The 19,981-nt window shown below is 43.9% G+C and overlaps 3 protein-coding genes across 4 annotated transcripts; 2 read left to right on the top strand and 1 right to left on the bottom strand.

Moving 5' to 3' along the window:
- Positions 1-1,765: 1,765 nt before the first annotated feature.
- On the bottom strand, positions 1,766-4,959 carry LOC115007117 (kelch-like protein 23). The gene is made up of 3 exons (XM_029429819.1): positions 3,699-4,959; positions 2,821-3,229; positions 1,766-2,216 (listed from the first exon to the last, which is right to left on the bottom strand). The coding sequence occupies exons 1-3, from the start codon at positions 4,681-4,683 to the stop codon at positions 1,913-1,915; spliced, it is 1,698 nt and encodes a 565-aa protein (XP_029285679.1). The 5' UTR covers positions 4,684-4,959; the 3' UTR covers positions 1,766-1,912.
- A 9-nt stretch (positions 4,960-4,968) lies between these two features.
- lsm7 (LSM7 homolog, U6 small nuclear RNA and mRNA degradation associated) lies at positions 4,969-6,878 on the top strand. 2 transcript variants are annotated; one of them, XM_029429817.1, is made up of 4 exons: positions 4,969-5,021; positions 5,279-5,369; positions 5,508-5,579; positions 6,446-6,878. In XM_029429817.1, the coding sequence occupies exons 1-4, from the start codon at positions 5,016-5,018 to the stop codon at positions 6,586-6,588; spliced, it is 312 nt and encodes a 103-aa protein (XP_029285677.1). In that variant the 5' UTR covers positions 4,969-5,015; the 3' UTR covers positions 6,589-6,878. The 2 variants fall into 2 exon arrangements, with proteins under 2 accessions (XP_029285677.1, XP_029285676.1); XM_029429816.1 differs by lacking the exon at positions 4,969-5,021 and adding an exon at positions 5,028-5,153.
- Positions 6,879-10,453: 3,575 nt separating this feature from the next.
- Positions 10,454-19,973, top strand: tmprss9 (transmembrane serine protease 9). The gene is made up of 15 exons (XM_029429818.1): positions 10,454-10,583; positions 10,876-11,003; positions 11,085-11,152; positions 11,443-11,618; positions 11,712-11,756; positions 13,172-13,285; positions 13,390-13,555; positions 13,962-14,230; positions 14,771-14,913; positions 16,536-16,821; positions 17,048-17,161; positions 17,237-17,405; positions 17,487-17,752; positions 18,557-18,693; positions 19,061-19,973. The coding sequence occupies exons 1-15, from the start codon at positions 10,454-10,456 to the stop codon at positions 19,220-19,222; spliced, it is 2,373 nt and encodes a 790-aa protein (XP_029285678.1). The 3' UTR covers positions 19,223-19,973.
- The last annotated feature ends 8 nt before the right edge of the window (positions 19,974-19,981 follow it).

Below are 19,981 nucleotides of genomic sequence, written 5' to 3'. Positions count from 1 at the left end.
ATAAACTTTCATTGTTATGCGGATGATACCCAATTATATCTATCAATTAAACCAGATGAAACCAATCAATTGGCTAAACTTCAAGCATGCCTTAAGGACATAAAAACTTGGATGTCTAGCAACTTTTTGATGTTAAACACAGACAAAACTGAAGTTATTATACTTGGCCCTAAACGCCTCCGAAACGCATTTTCTAATGACATAGAAGCTCTGGATGGCATTAACTTGGCCTCCAGCACCACTGTAAGGAATCTTGGCGTCATCTTTGATCAAGATCTGTCGTTTAACTCCCACATAAAACAAATCTCAAGGACTGCCTTCTTTCATCTACGTAACATTGCAAAAATAAGACACATCCTGTCTCAAAATGATGCAGAAAAACTAGTCCATGCATTTGTTACTTCAAGGCTGGATTACTGCAACTCATTGTTATCAGGTTGTCCAAAAAAGTCGGTTAAGACTCTTCAGTTGATCCAAAATGCAGCGGCACGTGTATTGACTAGAACAAGGAAATGGGATCATATTACTCCTGTATTAGCTGCTCTGCACTGGCTCCCGGTAAAATACAGAATAGAATTCAAAATCCTTCTCCTGACTTACAAATCAATTAAAGGTCAGGCTCCAGCATATCTTAAAGATCTCATAGTACCTTATAAACCAACTAGAGCATTACGCTCCCAGACTGCAGGGTTACTTGTGGTTCCTAGAGTCTCTAAGAGTACAATGGGAGCCAGAGCCTTCAGCTATCAAGCTCCTCTCCAGTGGAACCAGCTTCCAGTTTGTGTTCGGGAGGCAGACACACTCTCCACATTTAAGAGTAGGCTAAAGACTTTCCTTTTTGATAAAGCTTATAGTTAGGGCTGGCTCAGGTTTGCCCTGGATCAGCCCCTAGTTATGCTGCTATAGGCTTAGACTGCCGGGGGACACCTCCCTGCTCTCTTCCTTCTCTCCCTCTCTCTTCTTCTCCCTCTCTTCTTCTCCCTCTCTATCTGTATGCATTTATGTAAATATATGTTACTAACTCACCATCCGGGGTATCATCCCCGGAGTGTCTGTCTCTCATGTGGCAGGTTGCCACTGATAAAGTTTACGTCAGGATCATGAATCGTGACAGCGCCTGCTGACCTGGTCCTGCTGGACACCGGGAAGCCTTATTGACATTTTCCTGGATTCATCCAAACTTTCTATTTCTTTTTTTTTTTTCCAACACAACATAATTTCTGTCAAATGTTGTATTTGTACTATGTTGTTTATCCTGTACACACGACATCTATTGCACGTCTGTCCGTCCTGGGAGAGGGATCCCTCCTCAGTTGCTCTCCCTGAGGTTTCTTCCATTTTTTCCCCTTTAATTTTGGGGTTTCTTTTAGGAAGTTTTTCCTTGTGCGATGCGAGGGTCTAAGGACAGAGGATGTTGTAACCTGTACAGTCTGTAAAGCACACTGAGACAAATGTATAATTTGTGATATTGGGCTATACAAATAAATTTGATTTGATTTGATTTGATTTTTATTTTTTGCATTTATTTCACATCATGACGTCTGACATAAAAAATATGTTTGGGACGTGCTCTGAGTGACACTAACATCTCTCTCAAGTGTTTTTATATTTGATATACATATACAAGCAATTACATCGCACTATGCTCGTTTTCTCGCACAAATGTGTACGGAAGACCTGAAACGCAAAGTTCTGGTGTTTCATTTTCTACGTTTGATGGAAATAGTTTTCTCTCCTGTGTTTATGATTTCAGAACAAGTGAAGAAAGTGTTGTAAGTATTTTATAAGCAAGTATAAGTCTGTGTTTTATACGCAGAAGTCTTCATTTGTAAAGTAACTGAAATGTAGAAAGAAAATACTCAAGTACCTCAAATGTGAACTTAAATACAGTACTTGAGTAAATGTACTCCCGTCACGTGACCATCCTCATGGTGACACACCCTCTGAGGGGCACAGGGCAGGGGATGGCGTCGTCCACCTCAATGCACGTGTCTATGTAGGGGTCCATCAGCACCATGTTGGGGAATGCTTTGTTGCTCTTCCTCTCGTTGAGCAGGTACATCTGCCCGCTGACTGTTGTGCAGCCGCAGAAGAACTTCCTGTCCAGACATTCCTCCTCCTGCACCGTCCACTCGTCTGTCTCCACGTCAAAACGCAAGGATTGGCCTCCAAACAGGTAGAGGGCGCCGTTGAGCTCTGTGGCTACCAGGTCATATCTGAGAGAGGGTTAAAAAAGGTTTCATTTTCACATGCCTGCCAACCAAGGCTGGAAGGAGAAACTATTTTAAAAACAATACTAATAAAGAATTATATGGTGACATTTCTTTTTCGAAAACAGGGTTCGTATAGTTTAAAGCAAATTAAATTTAAGATTTCTTTAATGCTACTCTGATCAAAATCTAAGAGCAATTTTATAATAACCATCAAAATTAAAAAATAATATACTTTTAATAATATTACATAAAACATTACTTGTTTTTGTTCAGTGGAAAAGTTAGAAGATCTACTAAATATATATATATATATATATATATATATATATATATATATATATATATATATATATATATATATATATATATATATATATATATAGAGAGAGAGAGAGAGAGAGAGAGAGAGAGAGAGAGAGAGAGAGATAAAAATAGATTTTACCAATTCTTTTTGAGATTTAAAATTGTAATATCACAAAATCCTTCCTTTTAAGACTTTAAGTTTGATTCCTATCTTTTTAATAGCCATTAAGTCCTTAAGACTGTTACATACATTAAGTCAATACCTTATCAGACTTGTTAAAGAAAATGTCAGCACTTCACCCACCGTGGAAATGGAGAATATGAGACGACGTCCCACTGATCCTCCTTCACCGTGTACCTCTGGATTCCTCCGTACACCTCCCCGTTTTCATCCAGGCCACACGCCACGTAGATGCACGAGCCCAGAGCCGCAGCGGCCGCCCTCTCCACAGCCCGCACCATGGGGCTGACCTCCTCCCACTCCTCTGAGCCCAGGACCAGCCTCTCTACATCGGCCATCAGCCCTTCATCCACGCTGCCCCCCAGGACATACAGCACCGAGTCCAGCCCTACGGAGCAGTGGCTGTGCCTGGACTTCTGCAGGGCCGGCCCGTCCACCCAGCGCTGGTTCCCACATTCATATATCCTGACCCAGTCCGCACTGAACCACAGCACGTCCCGGAAGTATCCGCCTGTCACAACCACATTGTCTCCTACATGATGAGAGAATCAGAAAATAAAGAATATGTAATGTTAGGAAACATCACACTGCAGGTGTGTGCAGTGTAGAATAGTCTACATGAAATAACCACACGGTCCAGTGTGTTGATCACGTTGTTAATGTGAAGTGGTAATCAGCATCGGCTCACAAGGCACATTATTTATTTATCACTGAGCCAACAGCAGGTAAGGCCACGACCATAACATTTATATTTATTCTTTATTTATAGAAGTTTACACTTCTTTAGTTGTCCCTCAGAAACAAGCAGATGCTGTTATCTGCAGATAAATGCTGTTTTTAACTGCAATAAAACTCTTTATTTTTACAAAGTGTAGTGTTTTTAATACTGTTTTTAAGTCTGGTCATTGTGTGTCTCAGTTGTTGTTATTATTAAATTGTTGTATTTTATCAGATGCAAAACAACCTCATCTTCATCACTATCATTCACATGCAGCCTTTACCTACTGCAGCTACCGAGTACTGCGTGAGGTTCTTCCTCTGCAGAGGGGGGCAGCTCTGCCATCTTCCACTGAGAGGGTGAAACTGATAGAGCGGCTGCTGCTCCTGATCATGAGGTCCACCCACAACAAAGAGGGTCTCCCTGGCCCTGGGCCTCGTCAGTGACCGGCCCATTGACCAGGATGTAGGGAGATGTTCGTTCAGCATGCAGATGAACTTGGCTCTGGGGTCACAGCTTTTCATTTTCATCAAAAGTTCAGTGATGAACGGTAAAGAGAGCGACTCCGGCCTCACCAGCTGAATGAGCTCCAGAAAATGTTCCTCTCGTTTTGGGTCGAATGACACCCAGCGTAGGGTGGCCTCCAGGGCCAGATCGTCTTTGTGGATGGCGAGGTCATCACAGGCAAGAAGGTCTGCTACGCTCTCCTTAGACAGGGACAGGAAGTCCTCTTCAGCAGCAATAGCAGAGAAGTGTGTGAGTACCACGTGTCGTGCTGCGTTGTAGAGCTGAGTGCAGCCCAGCCGCCAGGCGTAGGCCATCATCCCCAGACAGTTACTGAGGTGCAGCTCCCGCTCCAGGAACTTGCAGCACAGCAGCCTGGCTCGCTCCAGTTGTAAGAAGTCTGCTGTCTCAAGGATCCCCAGAACATTTTCTCTGCCCAAAGCTAGATTAGATGTTTTGCTGTATTCCATTAAAACCCTGAAATGCTGCAGACTCACACCTTTGATCTCAACTCTCCATTTGCTGCTCTCGAGGCCACAGCCAAAAAACAGAGCCCTGAAGTAGGGACTCTGGCGGGCCAGTTGTCGACGGTTGACATAAAAAATCTCTCTTTCTACCTGTAGACAAGCATCAGGAATTACATCAGGGGCAGAGTCTGTCTCGTGTAAAGCAGATTCGTCCTCCTCAAGTTGGTTTATCTGTTCAGAGAGAACTGTGAATTTAAAGCTCTGACGTGTCAGCTCAGGGTCGGCTCTGCAGGCCATGTCACAGCCACACCAACCGTCTTCTGCACAGAGCCTCGTCCTCGTTCTAGTTTACAACACACCAACTGGTGGTATTAATAGACGTTCCCCCTGACTGACCGACTGCAGGCTGAATGCAACAAGGAAAAGGAGGTCAGTTTGAAAAACACATGCTAATTATAACTCAAATTATAATTAACACACATTGTTTGATTATTAAATTTAGAAAATGTTCCCCTTATTAGCAAATTAATAACAATCAACAAACTAATGACGTCACCTCAGGAACTCAGCGATTTGATTGGTGGAACACTTGTAAGGTCACAGTTTAACTTCCGTGTCACTCAGCTAACATGGCGGTGAGTTCGTATGTTGTTGGCGTTCATTCAAACATCTTTTTACCTTTGTACCTAAACATATTATCATTCATATATGTAGGAAGTAATTGTTTATTCGTAACATCACCTGAGATGTCGATGAAATGTTCGACAGTAAAGTACCGTTTCTGTTACGTTTGCTAACTTAGCTAGCCGAGCAATGCTAACCTCAGGCTAAATGTTTGTGTGCGGCTAGCTTACATGTGACTGACAAACAGGTGTCCCGTTGTTCTGTGTAGGATAAAGAGAAGAAGAAGAAGGAGAGCATCTTTGACTTGTCGAAATACATCGACAAGCCGATTCGTGTGAAGTTCCAAGGAGGACGAGAAGGTAGGTGGATTGTTTCTGATGAGAACAAGCTAATGCTAACTGGTGTAGCCGCTGGAGACGTTGGGTACATGTTTGGGTAATGTTTCATTGGATGCATCCGGACTAAGTTAAGCTTTACTCGGTGTATTTCCCTCTTAGCCAGCGGTGTCCTGAAAGGTTTTGATCCGCTGTTGAACCTCGTGCTGGACGGAACAATCGAGTACATGCGTGGTAAGTTATAAACTCTGCAGGGAATATAACATACTGTCAAACTGGACCAATGCGTGCTCAGGAGGGGGCTGGGGGTTCAAAGATGCATGGCATGGGAAGTATCTTTAATTACAGCATGACCGTGTGAAACCTGTTCTTCTCCAATAAGCAAATGACACTGCAGCATGAAGTAAACAAAGATTCACACAGTACTCTATCATGGTGTCTCCCTTAACCCCAAAACATAAAGTGTCATTAATGCTGCATTATGCTGTTTATTAAGGTTAATGCTAATAAATTACTTTACTAACGAAACTGTGACTCTACATGGACAGCAACAAACTGTTACCTAATACCAGGGGTGGGGGGGGGGGATATTGATAAACGGACACAAAGTATTTTTCTGATCATAAATGTGCCGGAAACTTAGTTTTATTAAATAAAACGGATGAACTGCATCAATATTGTATCGTCGACCGCTGGCCCAGTGCTGGAGCGTCTGAGTCACATTTGCCAGAGAAATCTAAGTTTGGCAGCAAAACAGGATCTTTAGTCTTGTCCTATAAGTTACAATATGTTTGAGACGACATGTTGTTACAAGATCCTTGAGACGTGCTCGCCATTCTTTCATAAAGGCGAGGGGGAAAGGTTGACAGATGTGTCTGACCTGGTTTAAGATCTGTGTAAAGGGACCCGGTGCAGGTTTCTTGAGTTCTGAAACAGACTGTTGAATAGATTTCCTTCCTCGTAACACATTTGCAACTTGCATCAAAAACTCTGCAGGGTATCTTTTTCTAAAGGTTCATTTAAATTCACCGTCACGTCGGTGACACGTCAACTTTAATTCTCGTGTGTCTGAAAGCTTTTATCCGTCCTCGTCCATCTAGATCCAGATGACCAGCTGAAGCTGACAGAAGACACCAGACAGCTGGGGCTGGTGGTCTGCAGAGGAACCTCCGTCGTGCTCATCTGTCCTCAGGACGGCATGGAGGCTATACCCAACCCCTTCGTACAGCAACAGGACGGCTAACACTGTCACACACACACAGCCATGCACACACTTGAACATTTTGTGGAGTCTTTTAGTTTTTAATGACTGTAATAAGCTTCTGACAAAGCACATTTCTGTTAAAAATCATAAGTTGATGAGCGAAAGGACACTTGGAAGCACTTCACGTTTGTGTCTGTGCAGAGATCTAAGTTGTAAAGAGCCCGCTCTGTTTGGGAAGTGTTAACGGAATCTTTTTTTTTTTATCCACAATAAGAAACTTTTTACTATTCTTTGTTGTTTTTTGGTAATAAAATGAAAAATGTATTAAAGTTCTGTCCGCCCTTGTTTTTGTACACGTTGGAGGGAGGGGGATGGAGGGGGGGGCAGAATCTTATTCAGGGAGTTTAGATGTGATTCAGAGAAGCCTGAAAGTTTCACTGTTGGGTTTGAAGCTGTTTTAGATTTAATCTCAGTCTTTAGAACATCAGATTATATTTAAATCAATCTATTCCAGGCAATAATTGTCATTTTAGTCAAACTCTCAGAAGATTTCATCTGATGTGAGAAACATGTTGTCTGAGTCCTGCTGACGGCTCATCAGTGCTGCGCGTCACTCCATCGTTACTGTCACTTGCGGTCTGTGCAGCTCGGTGTCATCGCTGCCTAATTTGGCGAGAAAATACATTTTCTGATTAAATGAGGCTGAACTAGAAGATCACTCTGAGCGCTGACCTCCGCCGACGTACGTGCACAAGGTTAATGGAAGTGAAGAATCATTTGTGTGTCTGCTCGTCGATTCAGATCTGCTCCAAAACATTAAGGGCTTCTTCCCGCGCTGCAGCAGCAGTCCTGCAGAGAAACTGAATGTTACATTTCCCTCCGTCATTGAGGAGATGTTAACGGTTAGCCGCAGATCATTTACACGTGCAACCTTTAATAATCACACAATCTAGTAGATTATGTCACAAAGCTTTTATAACACTGCTTATAGTAACTAGTCTGTGGACAAACCGCTGGATCAGCTGCAGCTCCACACCCCCTTTTCACACTGACAAGTATTTGATTTGGTCTTTGAAAGGAAAGTGTGTGTGTGTGTGAAGATAAGCCACTGAAGCCTGTGCACACTGACAGACATTTGATCTCTTCTCTCACCTTGTTAGTTCCTTTAGGAGGGGGGCGACGGGAGGATTATCTGTTGGCTATATTTATAGAATCATAAGAAAGTTCTTTAAATTGTACTTTAGAAGTAGTAACACCACAGTGTAGAAATACAGTTACAACTTAAAGTACTGTATTCGAAATGTACTTTTTTTATTGCCGGGACAATCGTTTGAGACGAGTATCGTGTTTGAATGAAAGCGTCATGAGTTACAGAGAAAGGTATTTGCCAAAGTGTTATTTAAACTGAATCTATGTTAAAATAAGTTTGTATTACTATCAGATAAATCCAAAGTTATTTGAAACTAGCTGCCTTTCTTAAAGAATTTCCTTCCTTTAAGTAACATTAGTTGCACTTGAGCTGTAAACCATCTTTTTGTTATTGTCTGATCTGTTTGTGCTCAGCACCATGTGATCATGTGATCATGTGATCACATGATCACATGATCACATGGTGCTGAGCCACATTAATAAATCAATGAGAAACTAAATATACTTAAAGTACTCAGTCTGCACAACAGAATAATACATGTTATTTATAATTATTGATGCATTAATATGTTCATCACTTTAATGTTGCAGCTGGTAAAGGCTAAAAGCTTTTATATATATATATATATATATATATATATATATATATATATATATAATATACCTGTAATACATAATATATATTTATATATATAATTTATATGTATTATATAATGTGTATATATATACATTGTATATTGTATATAATATATATATATAATACATATAAATTATATATATGTGTATATATATATATAATATTTTTATATATATAATGTATATATACATAATTTATATATATACATTATATATATTATATATATAATGTATATATATAAATTATGTATATTATATATATATCTCTATCTATATATATCCCTTATTATCTCTCTTTATATATATCTCTATATCTCTCTCTTATATATATTATCTCTATCCCTTATCCTTTCTATCTCTATCTCTATCTCTCCTTATATATCTCCCTTCTGTCTCTTCTCTCTTCTCTCTCTCTCATCCTCCTTCTCTTCTCTGTTCTCTCTCTTCTCTCTCTATCTCTCTCTTATCTCTCTCTCTCTCTCTCTCTGTCTCTCTCTCTCTCTCTCTCTCTCTCTCTTGTGTGTCTCTCTCTCTCTCTCCTGTCTCTTCTCTCTCTCTCTCTCTCTGTGTGTCTCTCTCTCTCTCTATATATCTATCTATATATATATATATATAATGTATATATATATGCATGGGGTAGTTTGTGAATATCATCAAGGGATCAATACATTTTTATATTAACTTATAATAATACAAGTTATTTGTTGCTTATATTTTATATTATTAATCCAAATCTGCTAAGTAACTAAAGTTATCAAATAAATGTAGTGCAGTAAAAAGTACAATATTAGCCTTTAAATTGTACTGTATTGTTGGAGTAGAAGTAGAAAGTAGCATAAAGTAGAAATACAGTGCAGTCGTTGAGTAACTCTCTCACAAAGTGCAGCAGGTGAATAAACTCGCAGTACAAGCAGCAGTCATTCTAACAGTAATCCTGGTATAAAGGAGCTCAGGTGCGCCAGGTGTGGTGCGCCTGCAGCTCCTCCTCTGCTCAGTCAGGCAGTGGAGCCCAGGCTGAGGCTGGCAGCACCTCGACGGATCTGCACCGAGGAGATTCTGCGTGCACGTTTACTTTACTTTAATGTGCGTTGCGTAAAGGAGTAACCGATGTTTACTATTTACCTGGAGATTATGGGAGCTCTGAGGGGAGAGCAGAAAATGCCCGTGCACATCGGGGTGTAACCAAAGGGATCAAGAGCGGGAGGAGGGTCGGCCGGGGATTTCTGAAGACTTCCTAAAGTAAACTGAACACGGTGATCCACCTGCGGCACGCCCCTGGGCAGGTGGAACAAATAGAGGACCTCTCTGTCCTCTCCCTCCATCCGTGACATCTGTTCTTGTGTGCGCCATGTCATGTGCGGAGAACTGCGGGATATCGTGAATGTCAGTGTTCGGAAAGAGAGAAGAAGAGGTGAGTGAGTTTACTTCCCAACATAAAGCCTTTATTGTTTACTGCTCCGCGCTGTGGTGCACCTGAAGGCACCGCCGTGCGTAATCCGCTGGCGCAGTGCATATTCTCTCCCAGTCCATTTATTCATTGATATCTTTTATCTGCAGAATTTAAGGAGAAGTCAACTTGTGTTTGTTTTAGTGTGTGACCTTTTACCACATCTGATCTGTGATCAGCAACATGGCCTCTCTGCTCTCTTTTACGCACAATCTCAGCCAGCGCTCTCGAGAAGCGCTGCTTGATGTTCCTGCACTTTTAACGACTTCATAATCCTCATCTCGGTGTTTCTTTATAACTCCCTCCAGTAACATACATTTCCATTGTTTAGGTATTTTATTACTGGGCCTTTATACCTGAATCTTTACACCTGAACATCTCAGTATGTGCTGACGATGCGAGGATACAAACAAACTTTGTTTTTAAAGTTGTGTGTTATGATGCAAAGCAATGGAACACAATACGTACTTGATATTTGGATGTACAGTCAAAACCATAAAGATACATCAGGATATTAATGTGATACCCACCCGTTATAATGTCTCCCTTCACGTCGCAGCCTCACATGTTGTCATGTATGTTTTCTCCAGGACCGGATCGTTCTGTCTGCGGGGCATCATGCTGCAGGACACAGTGGAGTGAGAGTTGTGAGGTTGGTGCTGTGAATCCAACATGGAGGTGAAGAAGGATGCAGGAAGGAAGCCGTGCTCTGCTCCCTCCAGCCCTGCCTGCTACAGGAGCACCGTCATAGCCTTCCTCTTCTTCTTCCTCATTATCGGGGTCTTTGTAGGCCTGGTTATCGGTGAGGATCACATTTACACACTTTAACATATTAGTGAGGGACTCATAATCATAACACCAACTAAGCACAATGCTTACTGACATGTGTTCTCTTAATGCAACCGCGCAGTCATTTTAAACAGAGTCATTTATTCAACTTGCATTTGCACTTTTCAGAAAATGAAGCGTAGCAGACGGACATAGTAATGCACACAAATCACTGATTTATACTCCTCTGTTATGAAACATTTGTAACCTTAATTATTCTGTGAAGCAACCTGTAAGGATGAAGCCTTTCTGCTGTGTGTCTGCAGCCTACCTGGTGCAGGAGCAGCGTTACTTTCTGGAGACGGTGGAGCTGAAAGGTCTGAAGTACGATCCAGCTCTGCAGGAGGAGAACTCTGGTTTCTCCATCGTCCTGACCTCAGTGTTAAAGTCCAAGGTTAGTGCAGACTGACACCATGTTGAGAACTCACCACTCCTTTAAACAAGTGTTGAGTTGCACATTTTCACTTTCTTACAGATTGATAATGTCTTCACTGCCTCCAAGATATCGCATCACTACGTTGATGGGAGTATTGTTGCCTATGGGTGAGTGGAAGCTGAGCTGACAGCAACAATAACAACAGATCACATGTTTGGTTGAACCCATCAGAATGAAGTGTTGATTGCACAATGTAATGGCTGTTTAGCTTGATTCCCTGCAAGCCTCGCTTTCACGATACAATTCTGTCTGCCTGTCGCATTCCCCTTTCACAATAAAAGCCCGAGACACATACACTACATCACTGACAGTAGACAGGCTGCTAGTGGTAGCCATGTTGCTAACGATGTATGTTGGTGGTTCGGAGGAAAACACAAAGTTATCTGTTTCTTCCCAGTGACATTAATGGTGACGTGATGGCAACATTCAGGCTGCTCTTCAGGGTGTCCAAGGTCCAGCAGTATTCAGACAACTTTGTGCAGGACGTGCTGAGAGCCGGACTCGGCTCAGTGATGCACGGGAGACCCCTGGAGGTGCCAGATTTTGGAGAGATCAGCGCTATCATCTTACTGGGTAGTAGAACTCCTCTGTCATCAGCTGACTGTCTGTGGGGCTACAGGGGGATGTCTCACAGGATCTAATGTTTGTCTTCCTCCTCATTCCTAGGAGCCAGTGGGAAGTCATTTTATACTATTGGAGATGATATGTCAGGTGAGTGGATATGTACTCATGTTAAAGTGTATAATATAGTGCATAGTGTATGTATAGTGTATTAATGTGCTTTTCTGTGACTTTTATTTTGAAAATATAGTTTAAAGAGCTGATTTGGCTAAAACACTTGCATGAAGGGCAATATATCGATATTATATCAATATCGTGACACGAGACTCGATATCGTCTTAGATTTGAAACATCGTAACGTAGCAACGGTTGTTTTTCCTGTTAAAAAACAAATCTTTATTAAGAAAATAAATGACATCATAGACATATATTCACATATCGTCAAAAAGACAAATGACGGACGAACATATTTTATTATTTTATTTGTGCATTTAAGTTGTAATAATTGATTCTAGTTTACTCTTATTTTATTGTATTTAAGTTGTAATAATTGATTCTAGTTTACTCTTATTTTATTGTATTTAAGTTGTAATAATTGATTCTAGTTTACTCTTATTTTATTGTATTTAAGTTGTAATAATTGATTCTAGTTTACTCTTATTTTATTGTATTTAAGTTGTACAATTTTATATTACTGTTATTGTATTAATGTAGTTTTTATTTGACGCTTAATTTAATTTAATTTCTTACATTTCAAACAGTTAAAGTAGTCTTCTTACAGCACACACTTGTTTTGTCTCATACGCAGCTCGTAAAGTACTTTGATCTGCACTCACCTGTATGAAAGGTGCTTTACAAGTAAAGTTTGATTAAGTGATAAATGCGTTATGGCACTTGTAACATGTTTCTGTCGCCTGGACTCTGCAGCCAGGTGTCCTGACAACACCTTCACTTGTAACATGTTTCTGTCACCTGGACTCTGCAGCCAGGTGTCCTGACAACACCTTCACCTGTAACATGTTTCTGTCACCTGGACTCTGCAGCCAGGTGTCCTGACAACACCTTCACCTGTAACATGTTTCTGTCGCCTGGACTCTGCAGCCAGGTGTCCTGACAACACCTTCACTTGTAACATGTTTCTGTCACCTGGACTCTGCAGCCAGGTGTCCTGACAACACCTTCACCTGTAACATGTTTCTGTCACCTGGACTCTGCAGCCAGGTGTCCTGACAACACCTTCACTTGTAACATGTTTCTGTCACCTGGACTCTACAGCCAGGTGTCCTGACAACACCTTCACTTGTAACATGTTTCTGTCACCTGGACTCTGCAGCCAGGTGTCCTGACAACACCTTCACCTGTAACATGTTTCTGTCACCTGGACTCTGCAGCCAGGTGTCCTGACAACACCTTCACTTGTAACATGTTTCTGTCACCTGGACTCTGCAGCCAGGTGTCCTGACAACACCTTCACCTGTAACATGTTTCTGTCACCTGGACTCTGCAGCCAGGTGTCCTGACAACACCTTCACTTGTAACATGTTTCTGTCGCCTGGACTCTGCAGCCAGGTGTCCTGACAACACCTTCACTTGTGACGATGGAGAGTGCATCTTCAAACTGAATTCAGAGTGTGACTTCATCCCCGACTGTGCAGATGAATCTGATGAAGCTCGATGTGGTGAATGACTTTAAACTACTGTTTATAATATACTGTCACTGACATATTGTAAACGTGAGGTTACTGTAGGAGTAAAACCTTCAATCTAATCATTCGCCCCTCAGCCTGCGGTACACGTCCCGCGATGTGGAATCGGGTGGTGGGTGGTGAGGATGCTCAGGAAGGGGAGCTGCCATGGCAGGTCAGTCTGCGGCTCTATGGACGCCACATGTGTGGAGCCTCCATCGTCAACGAGCGCTGGCTGGTCAGTGCGGCACATTGCTTTGAGGGGTAGGCGTCATTTCCAAGTCACTGAGGAGTTGTTTAATAATCTCTGAAGCAGTGACATTAACACATTCAAACATGAAGCCACAAACACATTGGGCTTTTATTAATGAGCTCCTTGCATTTATATGACTTGTGTATTTTTAAGGTGCAGTAATGTGTAGAGAGCAGTCTGACGCTACACTGACTCACTATCGCCTCTCGAGGTACAAGTGGTATTACAAGACACACCGGGCCGGGGCTAGCTGTTAGCATGCTAGTTTAAGTAGCTATCTGTGCAACACAACACACAGACGTCTTTGACATCACGTCAACACTGTGGATAATGTTAGTTTCAGTGTTTAAATCTTGTCCTTATCTTACACATTGCACCTTTTTAAAAACGTCTCATCACTTTCTTTTCTGTTTGTAGGAACAGCGACCCCACAGAGTGGACGGCACTTGTCGGGACAACACAAGTGAGCGGGAAGTCTGTGTCAGCGATGAACATCAAGTCGCTGATCGTGTATCCGCACTACGACTCTGTGACTGTGGACAACGATGTGGCGGTGCTGCAGCTGGAGACCCCGCTCACCTTCAGCTCTTACATCCAGCCCGTCTGCCTGCCCTCCCTGTCTCATGTGTTTGCCCCCGGACAGAGCTGCCTGGTGTCAGGGTGGGGCGCACTAAGCATGCACGGTTGTGAGTCTGCTTCATTTATATTTAACCAGATAAATGTAACTTTTACAATGTTGATCTGTCCAAGAAGGAAACAGAGTCGGACGTGGTGCCTGCAGGAGTTCAACACATGGACACACGAGGGCTTGAGAGAGAAGAGGAACTCCTCTTACCCAATACGCTGATGTCAGGAGTGTTTGTGTTTGGGGAGTTTCATCTCTCAGGCCATAACGTCCTATAAGATGATAAAGAGAAACAAATGCATTATAATACGGATTAGGGTGCAACTAACAATTATTTTCACGATTAATTGTTTGCTCTTTAAAATGTCAGAAAATATTGAAAAATGTCCACCCCAGACTTTCACGTCTTGTTTTGTCCGTTCAAAACAAAGATAGTCACTTTAAAAAAACATTTTTGCACGAAGAATTACTCCAGCGATTAATCAATGAGCAAAATAGTTGCCGATTATTTTTCTAGAATCTAACCTTTGACGCTCTAATGCTGCGATGAGAACAGCGACCCTGAGTGCATGTGTGATCAGGAAGATCTTCTGTCCTTCAGCTAAGGAGCCTCCCACGCTGCAGAAGGCGGTGGTGAAGATCATCGACTCCAAGGTCTGCAACAAATCCTCCGTGTACAGAGGAACCGTTTCTCACAACATGATGTGTGCCGGGTTCCTGCAGGGCCAGGTGGACTCGTGTAAGGTACCTCACAACACACACACTGATGATCTTAAAGTAGGTGTGTGTGTGTGTGTGTGTGAGTGTGTGTGTGTGTGTGTGTGTGTGTGTGTGTGTGTGTGTGTGTGTGTGTGTGTGTGTGTGTGTGTGTGTGTGTGTGTGTGTGTGCGCATGGCTGTGATAAGTGGTGGGGGGATGAAGCGGGGAGAAGTGGTGCTGAAAGGAAAGCAGCACAATCTTGGCAACGACATGAGTGTGTGTGTGTGTGTGTGTGTGTGTGTGTGTGTGTGTGTGTGTGTGTGTGTGTGTGTGTGTGTGTGTGTGTCTCCTTTGTATATCTTGAGACGTTTTCATCAGAACTACTTATGGAGGCACGATAACTTTACATTTTTTTACTGGATTCTGAGGGTCCGGACAGATGTATCGATATAAGTCGCGTGCATTTGCGTGTAGATTTATTTCCGCCATTTTGAATTGTGTCCAAATCATTTTAGTCGTTACTCCTCTTAAATGTTTTAAGCAATCGTCACTAAATTTGGTCCAGAACATCTCTGGACTGAGCCGGAAAAAGGTACTTTTTAAGATTTTTGATATTCCTTACAGTTTTGCTTTAGCTGGCCCTCAAAGTTAAGGCTATTGGAGCGCTCCAACCGGCCACACGCTCCAACCGGCCACACGCTCCAAACGGCCACATGCTCCAAACGGCCACATGCTCCAACCGGCCACACGCTCCAAACGGCCACATGCTCCAAACGGCCACATGCTCCAACCGGCCACACGCTCCAAACGGCCACATGCTCCAAACGGCCACACGCTCCAAACGGCCACATGCTCCAAACGGCCACACGCTTCAAACGGCCACACGCTCCAACCGGCCACACGCTCCAAACGGCCACATGCTCCAAACGGCCACACGCTCCAAACGGCCACACGCTCCAACCGGCCACACGCTCCAACCGGCCACACGCTCCAAACGGCCACACGCTCCAACCGGCCACACGCTCCAAATGGCCACACGCTCCAAACGGCCACACGCTCCAAACGGCCACATGCTCCAAACGGCCACACGCTCCAAACGGCCACACGCTCCAAACGGCCACATGCTCCAACCGGCCACACGCTCCAAACGGCCACACCCCGAACGGCCACATGCTCCAAACGGCCACATGCTCCAACCGGCCACACGCTCCAAACGGCCACACCCCGAACGGCCACACGCTCCAACCGGCCACACGCTCCAAACGGCCACATGCTCCAAACGGCCACATGCTCCAAACGGCCACATGCTCCAAACGGCCACACGCTCCAAACGGCCACATGCTCCAAACGGCCACATGCTCCAAACGGCCACACCCCGAACGGTCACTGCACTAGTTTATCTAAATACAGAAATGTATGTTTTCCTTGCTCAGCGACCCTGAAGCTGGTAGAGATTTGATGTCCTGCTTATGTCACATGCACTTACATGGAGACTTGGTGCCACATGTTTGCAGCTTGTCCTTCATTGAATTCTTTAAACAAGCTACAATTGATTCAACCATAAAATCCAACACAGCGCTCCGATCCGAACCAACCACTGATTCATGACGTTTAATTGAACTTGAGTTCAAACAGGGAGGATTCAGGTCTTTGTGTTTCCCCTGCAGGGGGACTCTGGAGGGCCTCTGGTGTGTGAGGGGGCCCCAGGCAGGTTCTTCCTGGCTGGGGTGGTGAGTTGGGGTTTGGGCTGTGCCCTGAAAAACAGACCTGGGGTTTATTCCCGCGTCACAAGGCTCCGCAACTGGATTATAAGCCACACAGATCCCAGCTTGGTCCATGATTTCCCTCAGTATGTTCCCACTGTGCCAGTTACTGTGACGGAAGGAAGCTTTAATGATCTGCCAGAACCCAGGACCACAGCCATGGATGTGTCACCTGCACCAACACTACCTGGTAATGTCATACTGAAGGCATCTTAAGGTATTGTTCACGCAGTTACCAAGACAACAATCTTGCTGAACAAAACGTTTAAGTATCATAAACAGTTGTTTGCCACAGATTTCATTTTCTGCAATAATCCAAAATCCAATGGTAGAACCCACAGAACATACACCATCCCTGCAGCACTCCGTACTTTTGTAGTCTAACGCTCACATGATCCGTTCGTCGTGTCTTCCAGTCTTGAACTGCAGTGGAAGCTTCCAGTGTAGCTCGACCTCCTGCATCGGTAAGATCAACCCAGAGTGTGACGGCGTCCCAGACTGCCCAAACCAGGTCGACGAAAGAAACTGTGGTACGTTTATATAAAGGAGTTAGCATACATGCTGGACTTATAAAGAAATGCTTCTGATGCAGGGTTTTGTTTCAGACTGCGGCCAACGCCCGGCATTGGGCTCCCATAGGATTGTGGGTGGAGTAACAGCTCGCAGGGGGGAGTGGCCTTGGACTGGCAGTCTCCAGTTCCAGAGACTGCACCGGTGTGCCGCCACACTCATTCACAGCAAATGGTTACTCACAGCGGCTCACTGCTTTAAAAGGTACTGCTGAGCCTAAACTTCAGCTCAATAACTCTCACGTCACAGGATGGTTCTGAGCCTGTCTGTGTTTATAACCCCCAGTGACCCCAGCCCCACTAACTGGGCTGTGAGCCTGGGCTCTGTGCTGCGCTCTGGGGTAGGAGGCCTGGTCATCCCCATCCAGAGGGTTCTCCTCCACCCGGCCTTCAATGGCACCAACATGGACCATGACGTGGCTCTGCTTGAGCTAGTAGTCCCAGCCCCCATGTCCTACACCATCCAGTCCGTGTGTCTCCCCTCTCCGGTGCACCGCTTCCCAAAGAATGCAGAGTGCTACATCACAGGCTGGGGATCCACGAGGGAGGGAGGTGAGAGGTTTAACATCCCACTGACATCAAGCTTTGAACAATTGCATAATAATGTTACATGTTGCAACAAACAAAATATGATCCTAAAGACCTCTCTCTAAATGATCATAAGGATGATATGAAACTTTGTGCTCACAGTGTTTCTCACTTACCCTGGTAAGTACTTCTGTAAGAAGCTGTGCAGATAGTTTCTGCTTGAGACTGATCTACCACTGCCTCTGCTGCTGCACCAGAACAAGGAAGATGAATGGAATCTGGTTTGTGCTGCTCACAGCAAGAAGCTCCAGCTCTCCAGAAAGAACGTTTCGCCCTGATGAAGGTCGAGCAGCGAAACGTCGCTAATCAATCATTTTTTACCAAGTTAGACAGTGTGTGGGAGTTTACTTGTAGCCATTGAGCTAGTTGACCAAAATATTACAATTTCATGAACTGAAAACACTGAAAGGGTTAAAGTTGCAAGACACGGTCACCACCGTGTGTAGCCCCGCCCTAAAGCAGACGCTGCTTCATCGGCTATTTCACTCTAAACTGGACCATAAGTTACTAAATGAACATCATGTGTTGAAGAAGATTTCAAACTACAGATTGAGACCAAAAGCTCTTTAAGAAAATGTTTACTGAGGTAATAAATCAAGAGAGAAGTCGGGAGATTTTCTCATAGACTTCTATACAATCTGAATCAGTGGAGTCGCCCCCTGCTGGAGGTTAGAGAGACTGCAGGTTTAAGGCTCTTCTGACCGCTTGTGTTGTAGTCTTTGTGAGAAGTCTTCTCCCTCTCATATAACCCTCTTTATGACTTCACAGGCTCGTTGACCAACATGCTGCAGAAAGCTGCCGTGAAGATCATCGACCAGGCAGACTGCCAGCAGTCGTATGGAAACGTGTTGACTCCTAACATGAAGTGTGCTGGTTACATGGAGGGAGGCAGGGACACCTGTTTGGTAAGATGCAGGACGTCTGGGTGGTGCAGTGCGGCCGTGGCTCCAGTAAAAGCATTTGAATACTTGCTGGATATTATAACGTGCTGCTCGTTCAGATGCTTATCTGAAGGGATTAGAGACTTTCTTTCCTAAAAATGCAGAGCCCCCCTTCCCCCCCGCTTCCTCTCTGTAATCTTCTCATGTAAGGAAACCCACATGCATTCCTGTCTCGGTCAAAGCACCTGGCCTCTGCGAGTGACATTCTCTTTGTACCGCACTCTTCTGCTTCCTCGCTCGTCTTTAATCAATTGTTTTTACTCTTCTTCACATGCTGGAGACTTCAGTGCATTGAGGTTCTGTTCTCTTCTGTGTCCCCTCCATCCTCCAGGGAGACTCTGGAGGGCCTCTGACCTGCCGTGACCTCTCTGGCCGGTGGTTTGTTGCTGGAGTGACCAGCTGGGGACATGGATGTGGGCGGATTGGTTTTCCGGGGGTGTACACTCGTGTGACGTCCGTCAGGAAATGGATATCTACATACCTGCCTTTCTGAAGACAAAGTGGATGTTCCTGCTTCTCCTGAACACGACTGTACCAGGACTAAAGTCATGCTCAAAGCCTCGACAGTTTCCTCAGTGTTGACCTTTGACCCTCTGGTGCCGTTTGTAATCTCTTTCATACCGTAATGAAGAAATCAGGAGCACAGAACTGGGGCTTACGGACGTTCTGCCAGCATGATTGAAAGTATTTATTTCAGTTATTTATTTCCTGACTGGTAAACTTCATGTGGTTGTTTTGTTTGGTTGTGGGGGGGTTCAGAATATATGTGGTTCATTTAACGGAACATTTCCTCGTCTTTGTTTGTATCTATTCTTAGAAAGACAGATGCCATGTAATACTTGTTAGTGGGTTTTCTGTAAATATCTGATAAACTACAGGTGATGTTTCATTGATACTTTCCTCCTTTAATGAACGACACGAGAGGACTCTGGCTGACCACATTTATTGACTTTTTTCATGAAAATCTTTCCAGTTGTTCACAATTACACTGCAAATAATGTTCCCGAGCTGTAGAGGCTTTGACCTCCCGACACGACCAGCAGGGTAGAAGGATTGAGGTTCCCAGACATCTGACAAGCTGCACGTTCAGCGAGGCAGACCCTCAAACAAGCCCCCTACTGTGGAGGGGGGCAGATAGAGTGACGACTGGAAAACAGGTCAGACAACAGAGTTTTGTTCTCCAGGCGTACTTTGATATCGCACTGTGTGGAGGCTTGTCAAAGTCTTCCCTTTGAGTGTAAGAAGGTGTTTT

This window comes from Cottoperca gobio, chromosome 4, assembly GCF_900634415.1.
Source record: "Cottoperca gobio chromosome 4, fCotGob3.1, whole genome shotgun sequence".
In the NCBI taxonomy this organism is placed as follows: domain Eukaryota; kingdom Metazoa; phylum Chordata; class Actinopteri; order Perciformes; family Bovichtidae; genus Cottoperca; species Cottoperca gobio.
Note: the sequence above shows the minus strand (reverse complement) of the source record. Positions and strands in the feature narration are given on the sequence as shown.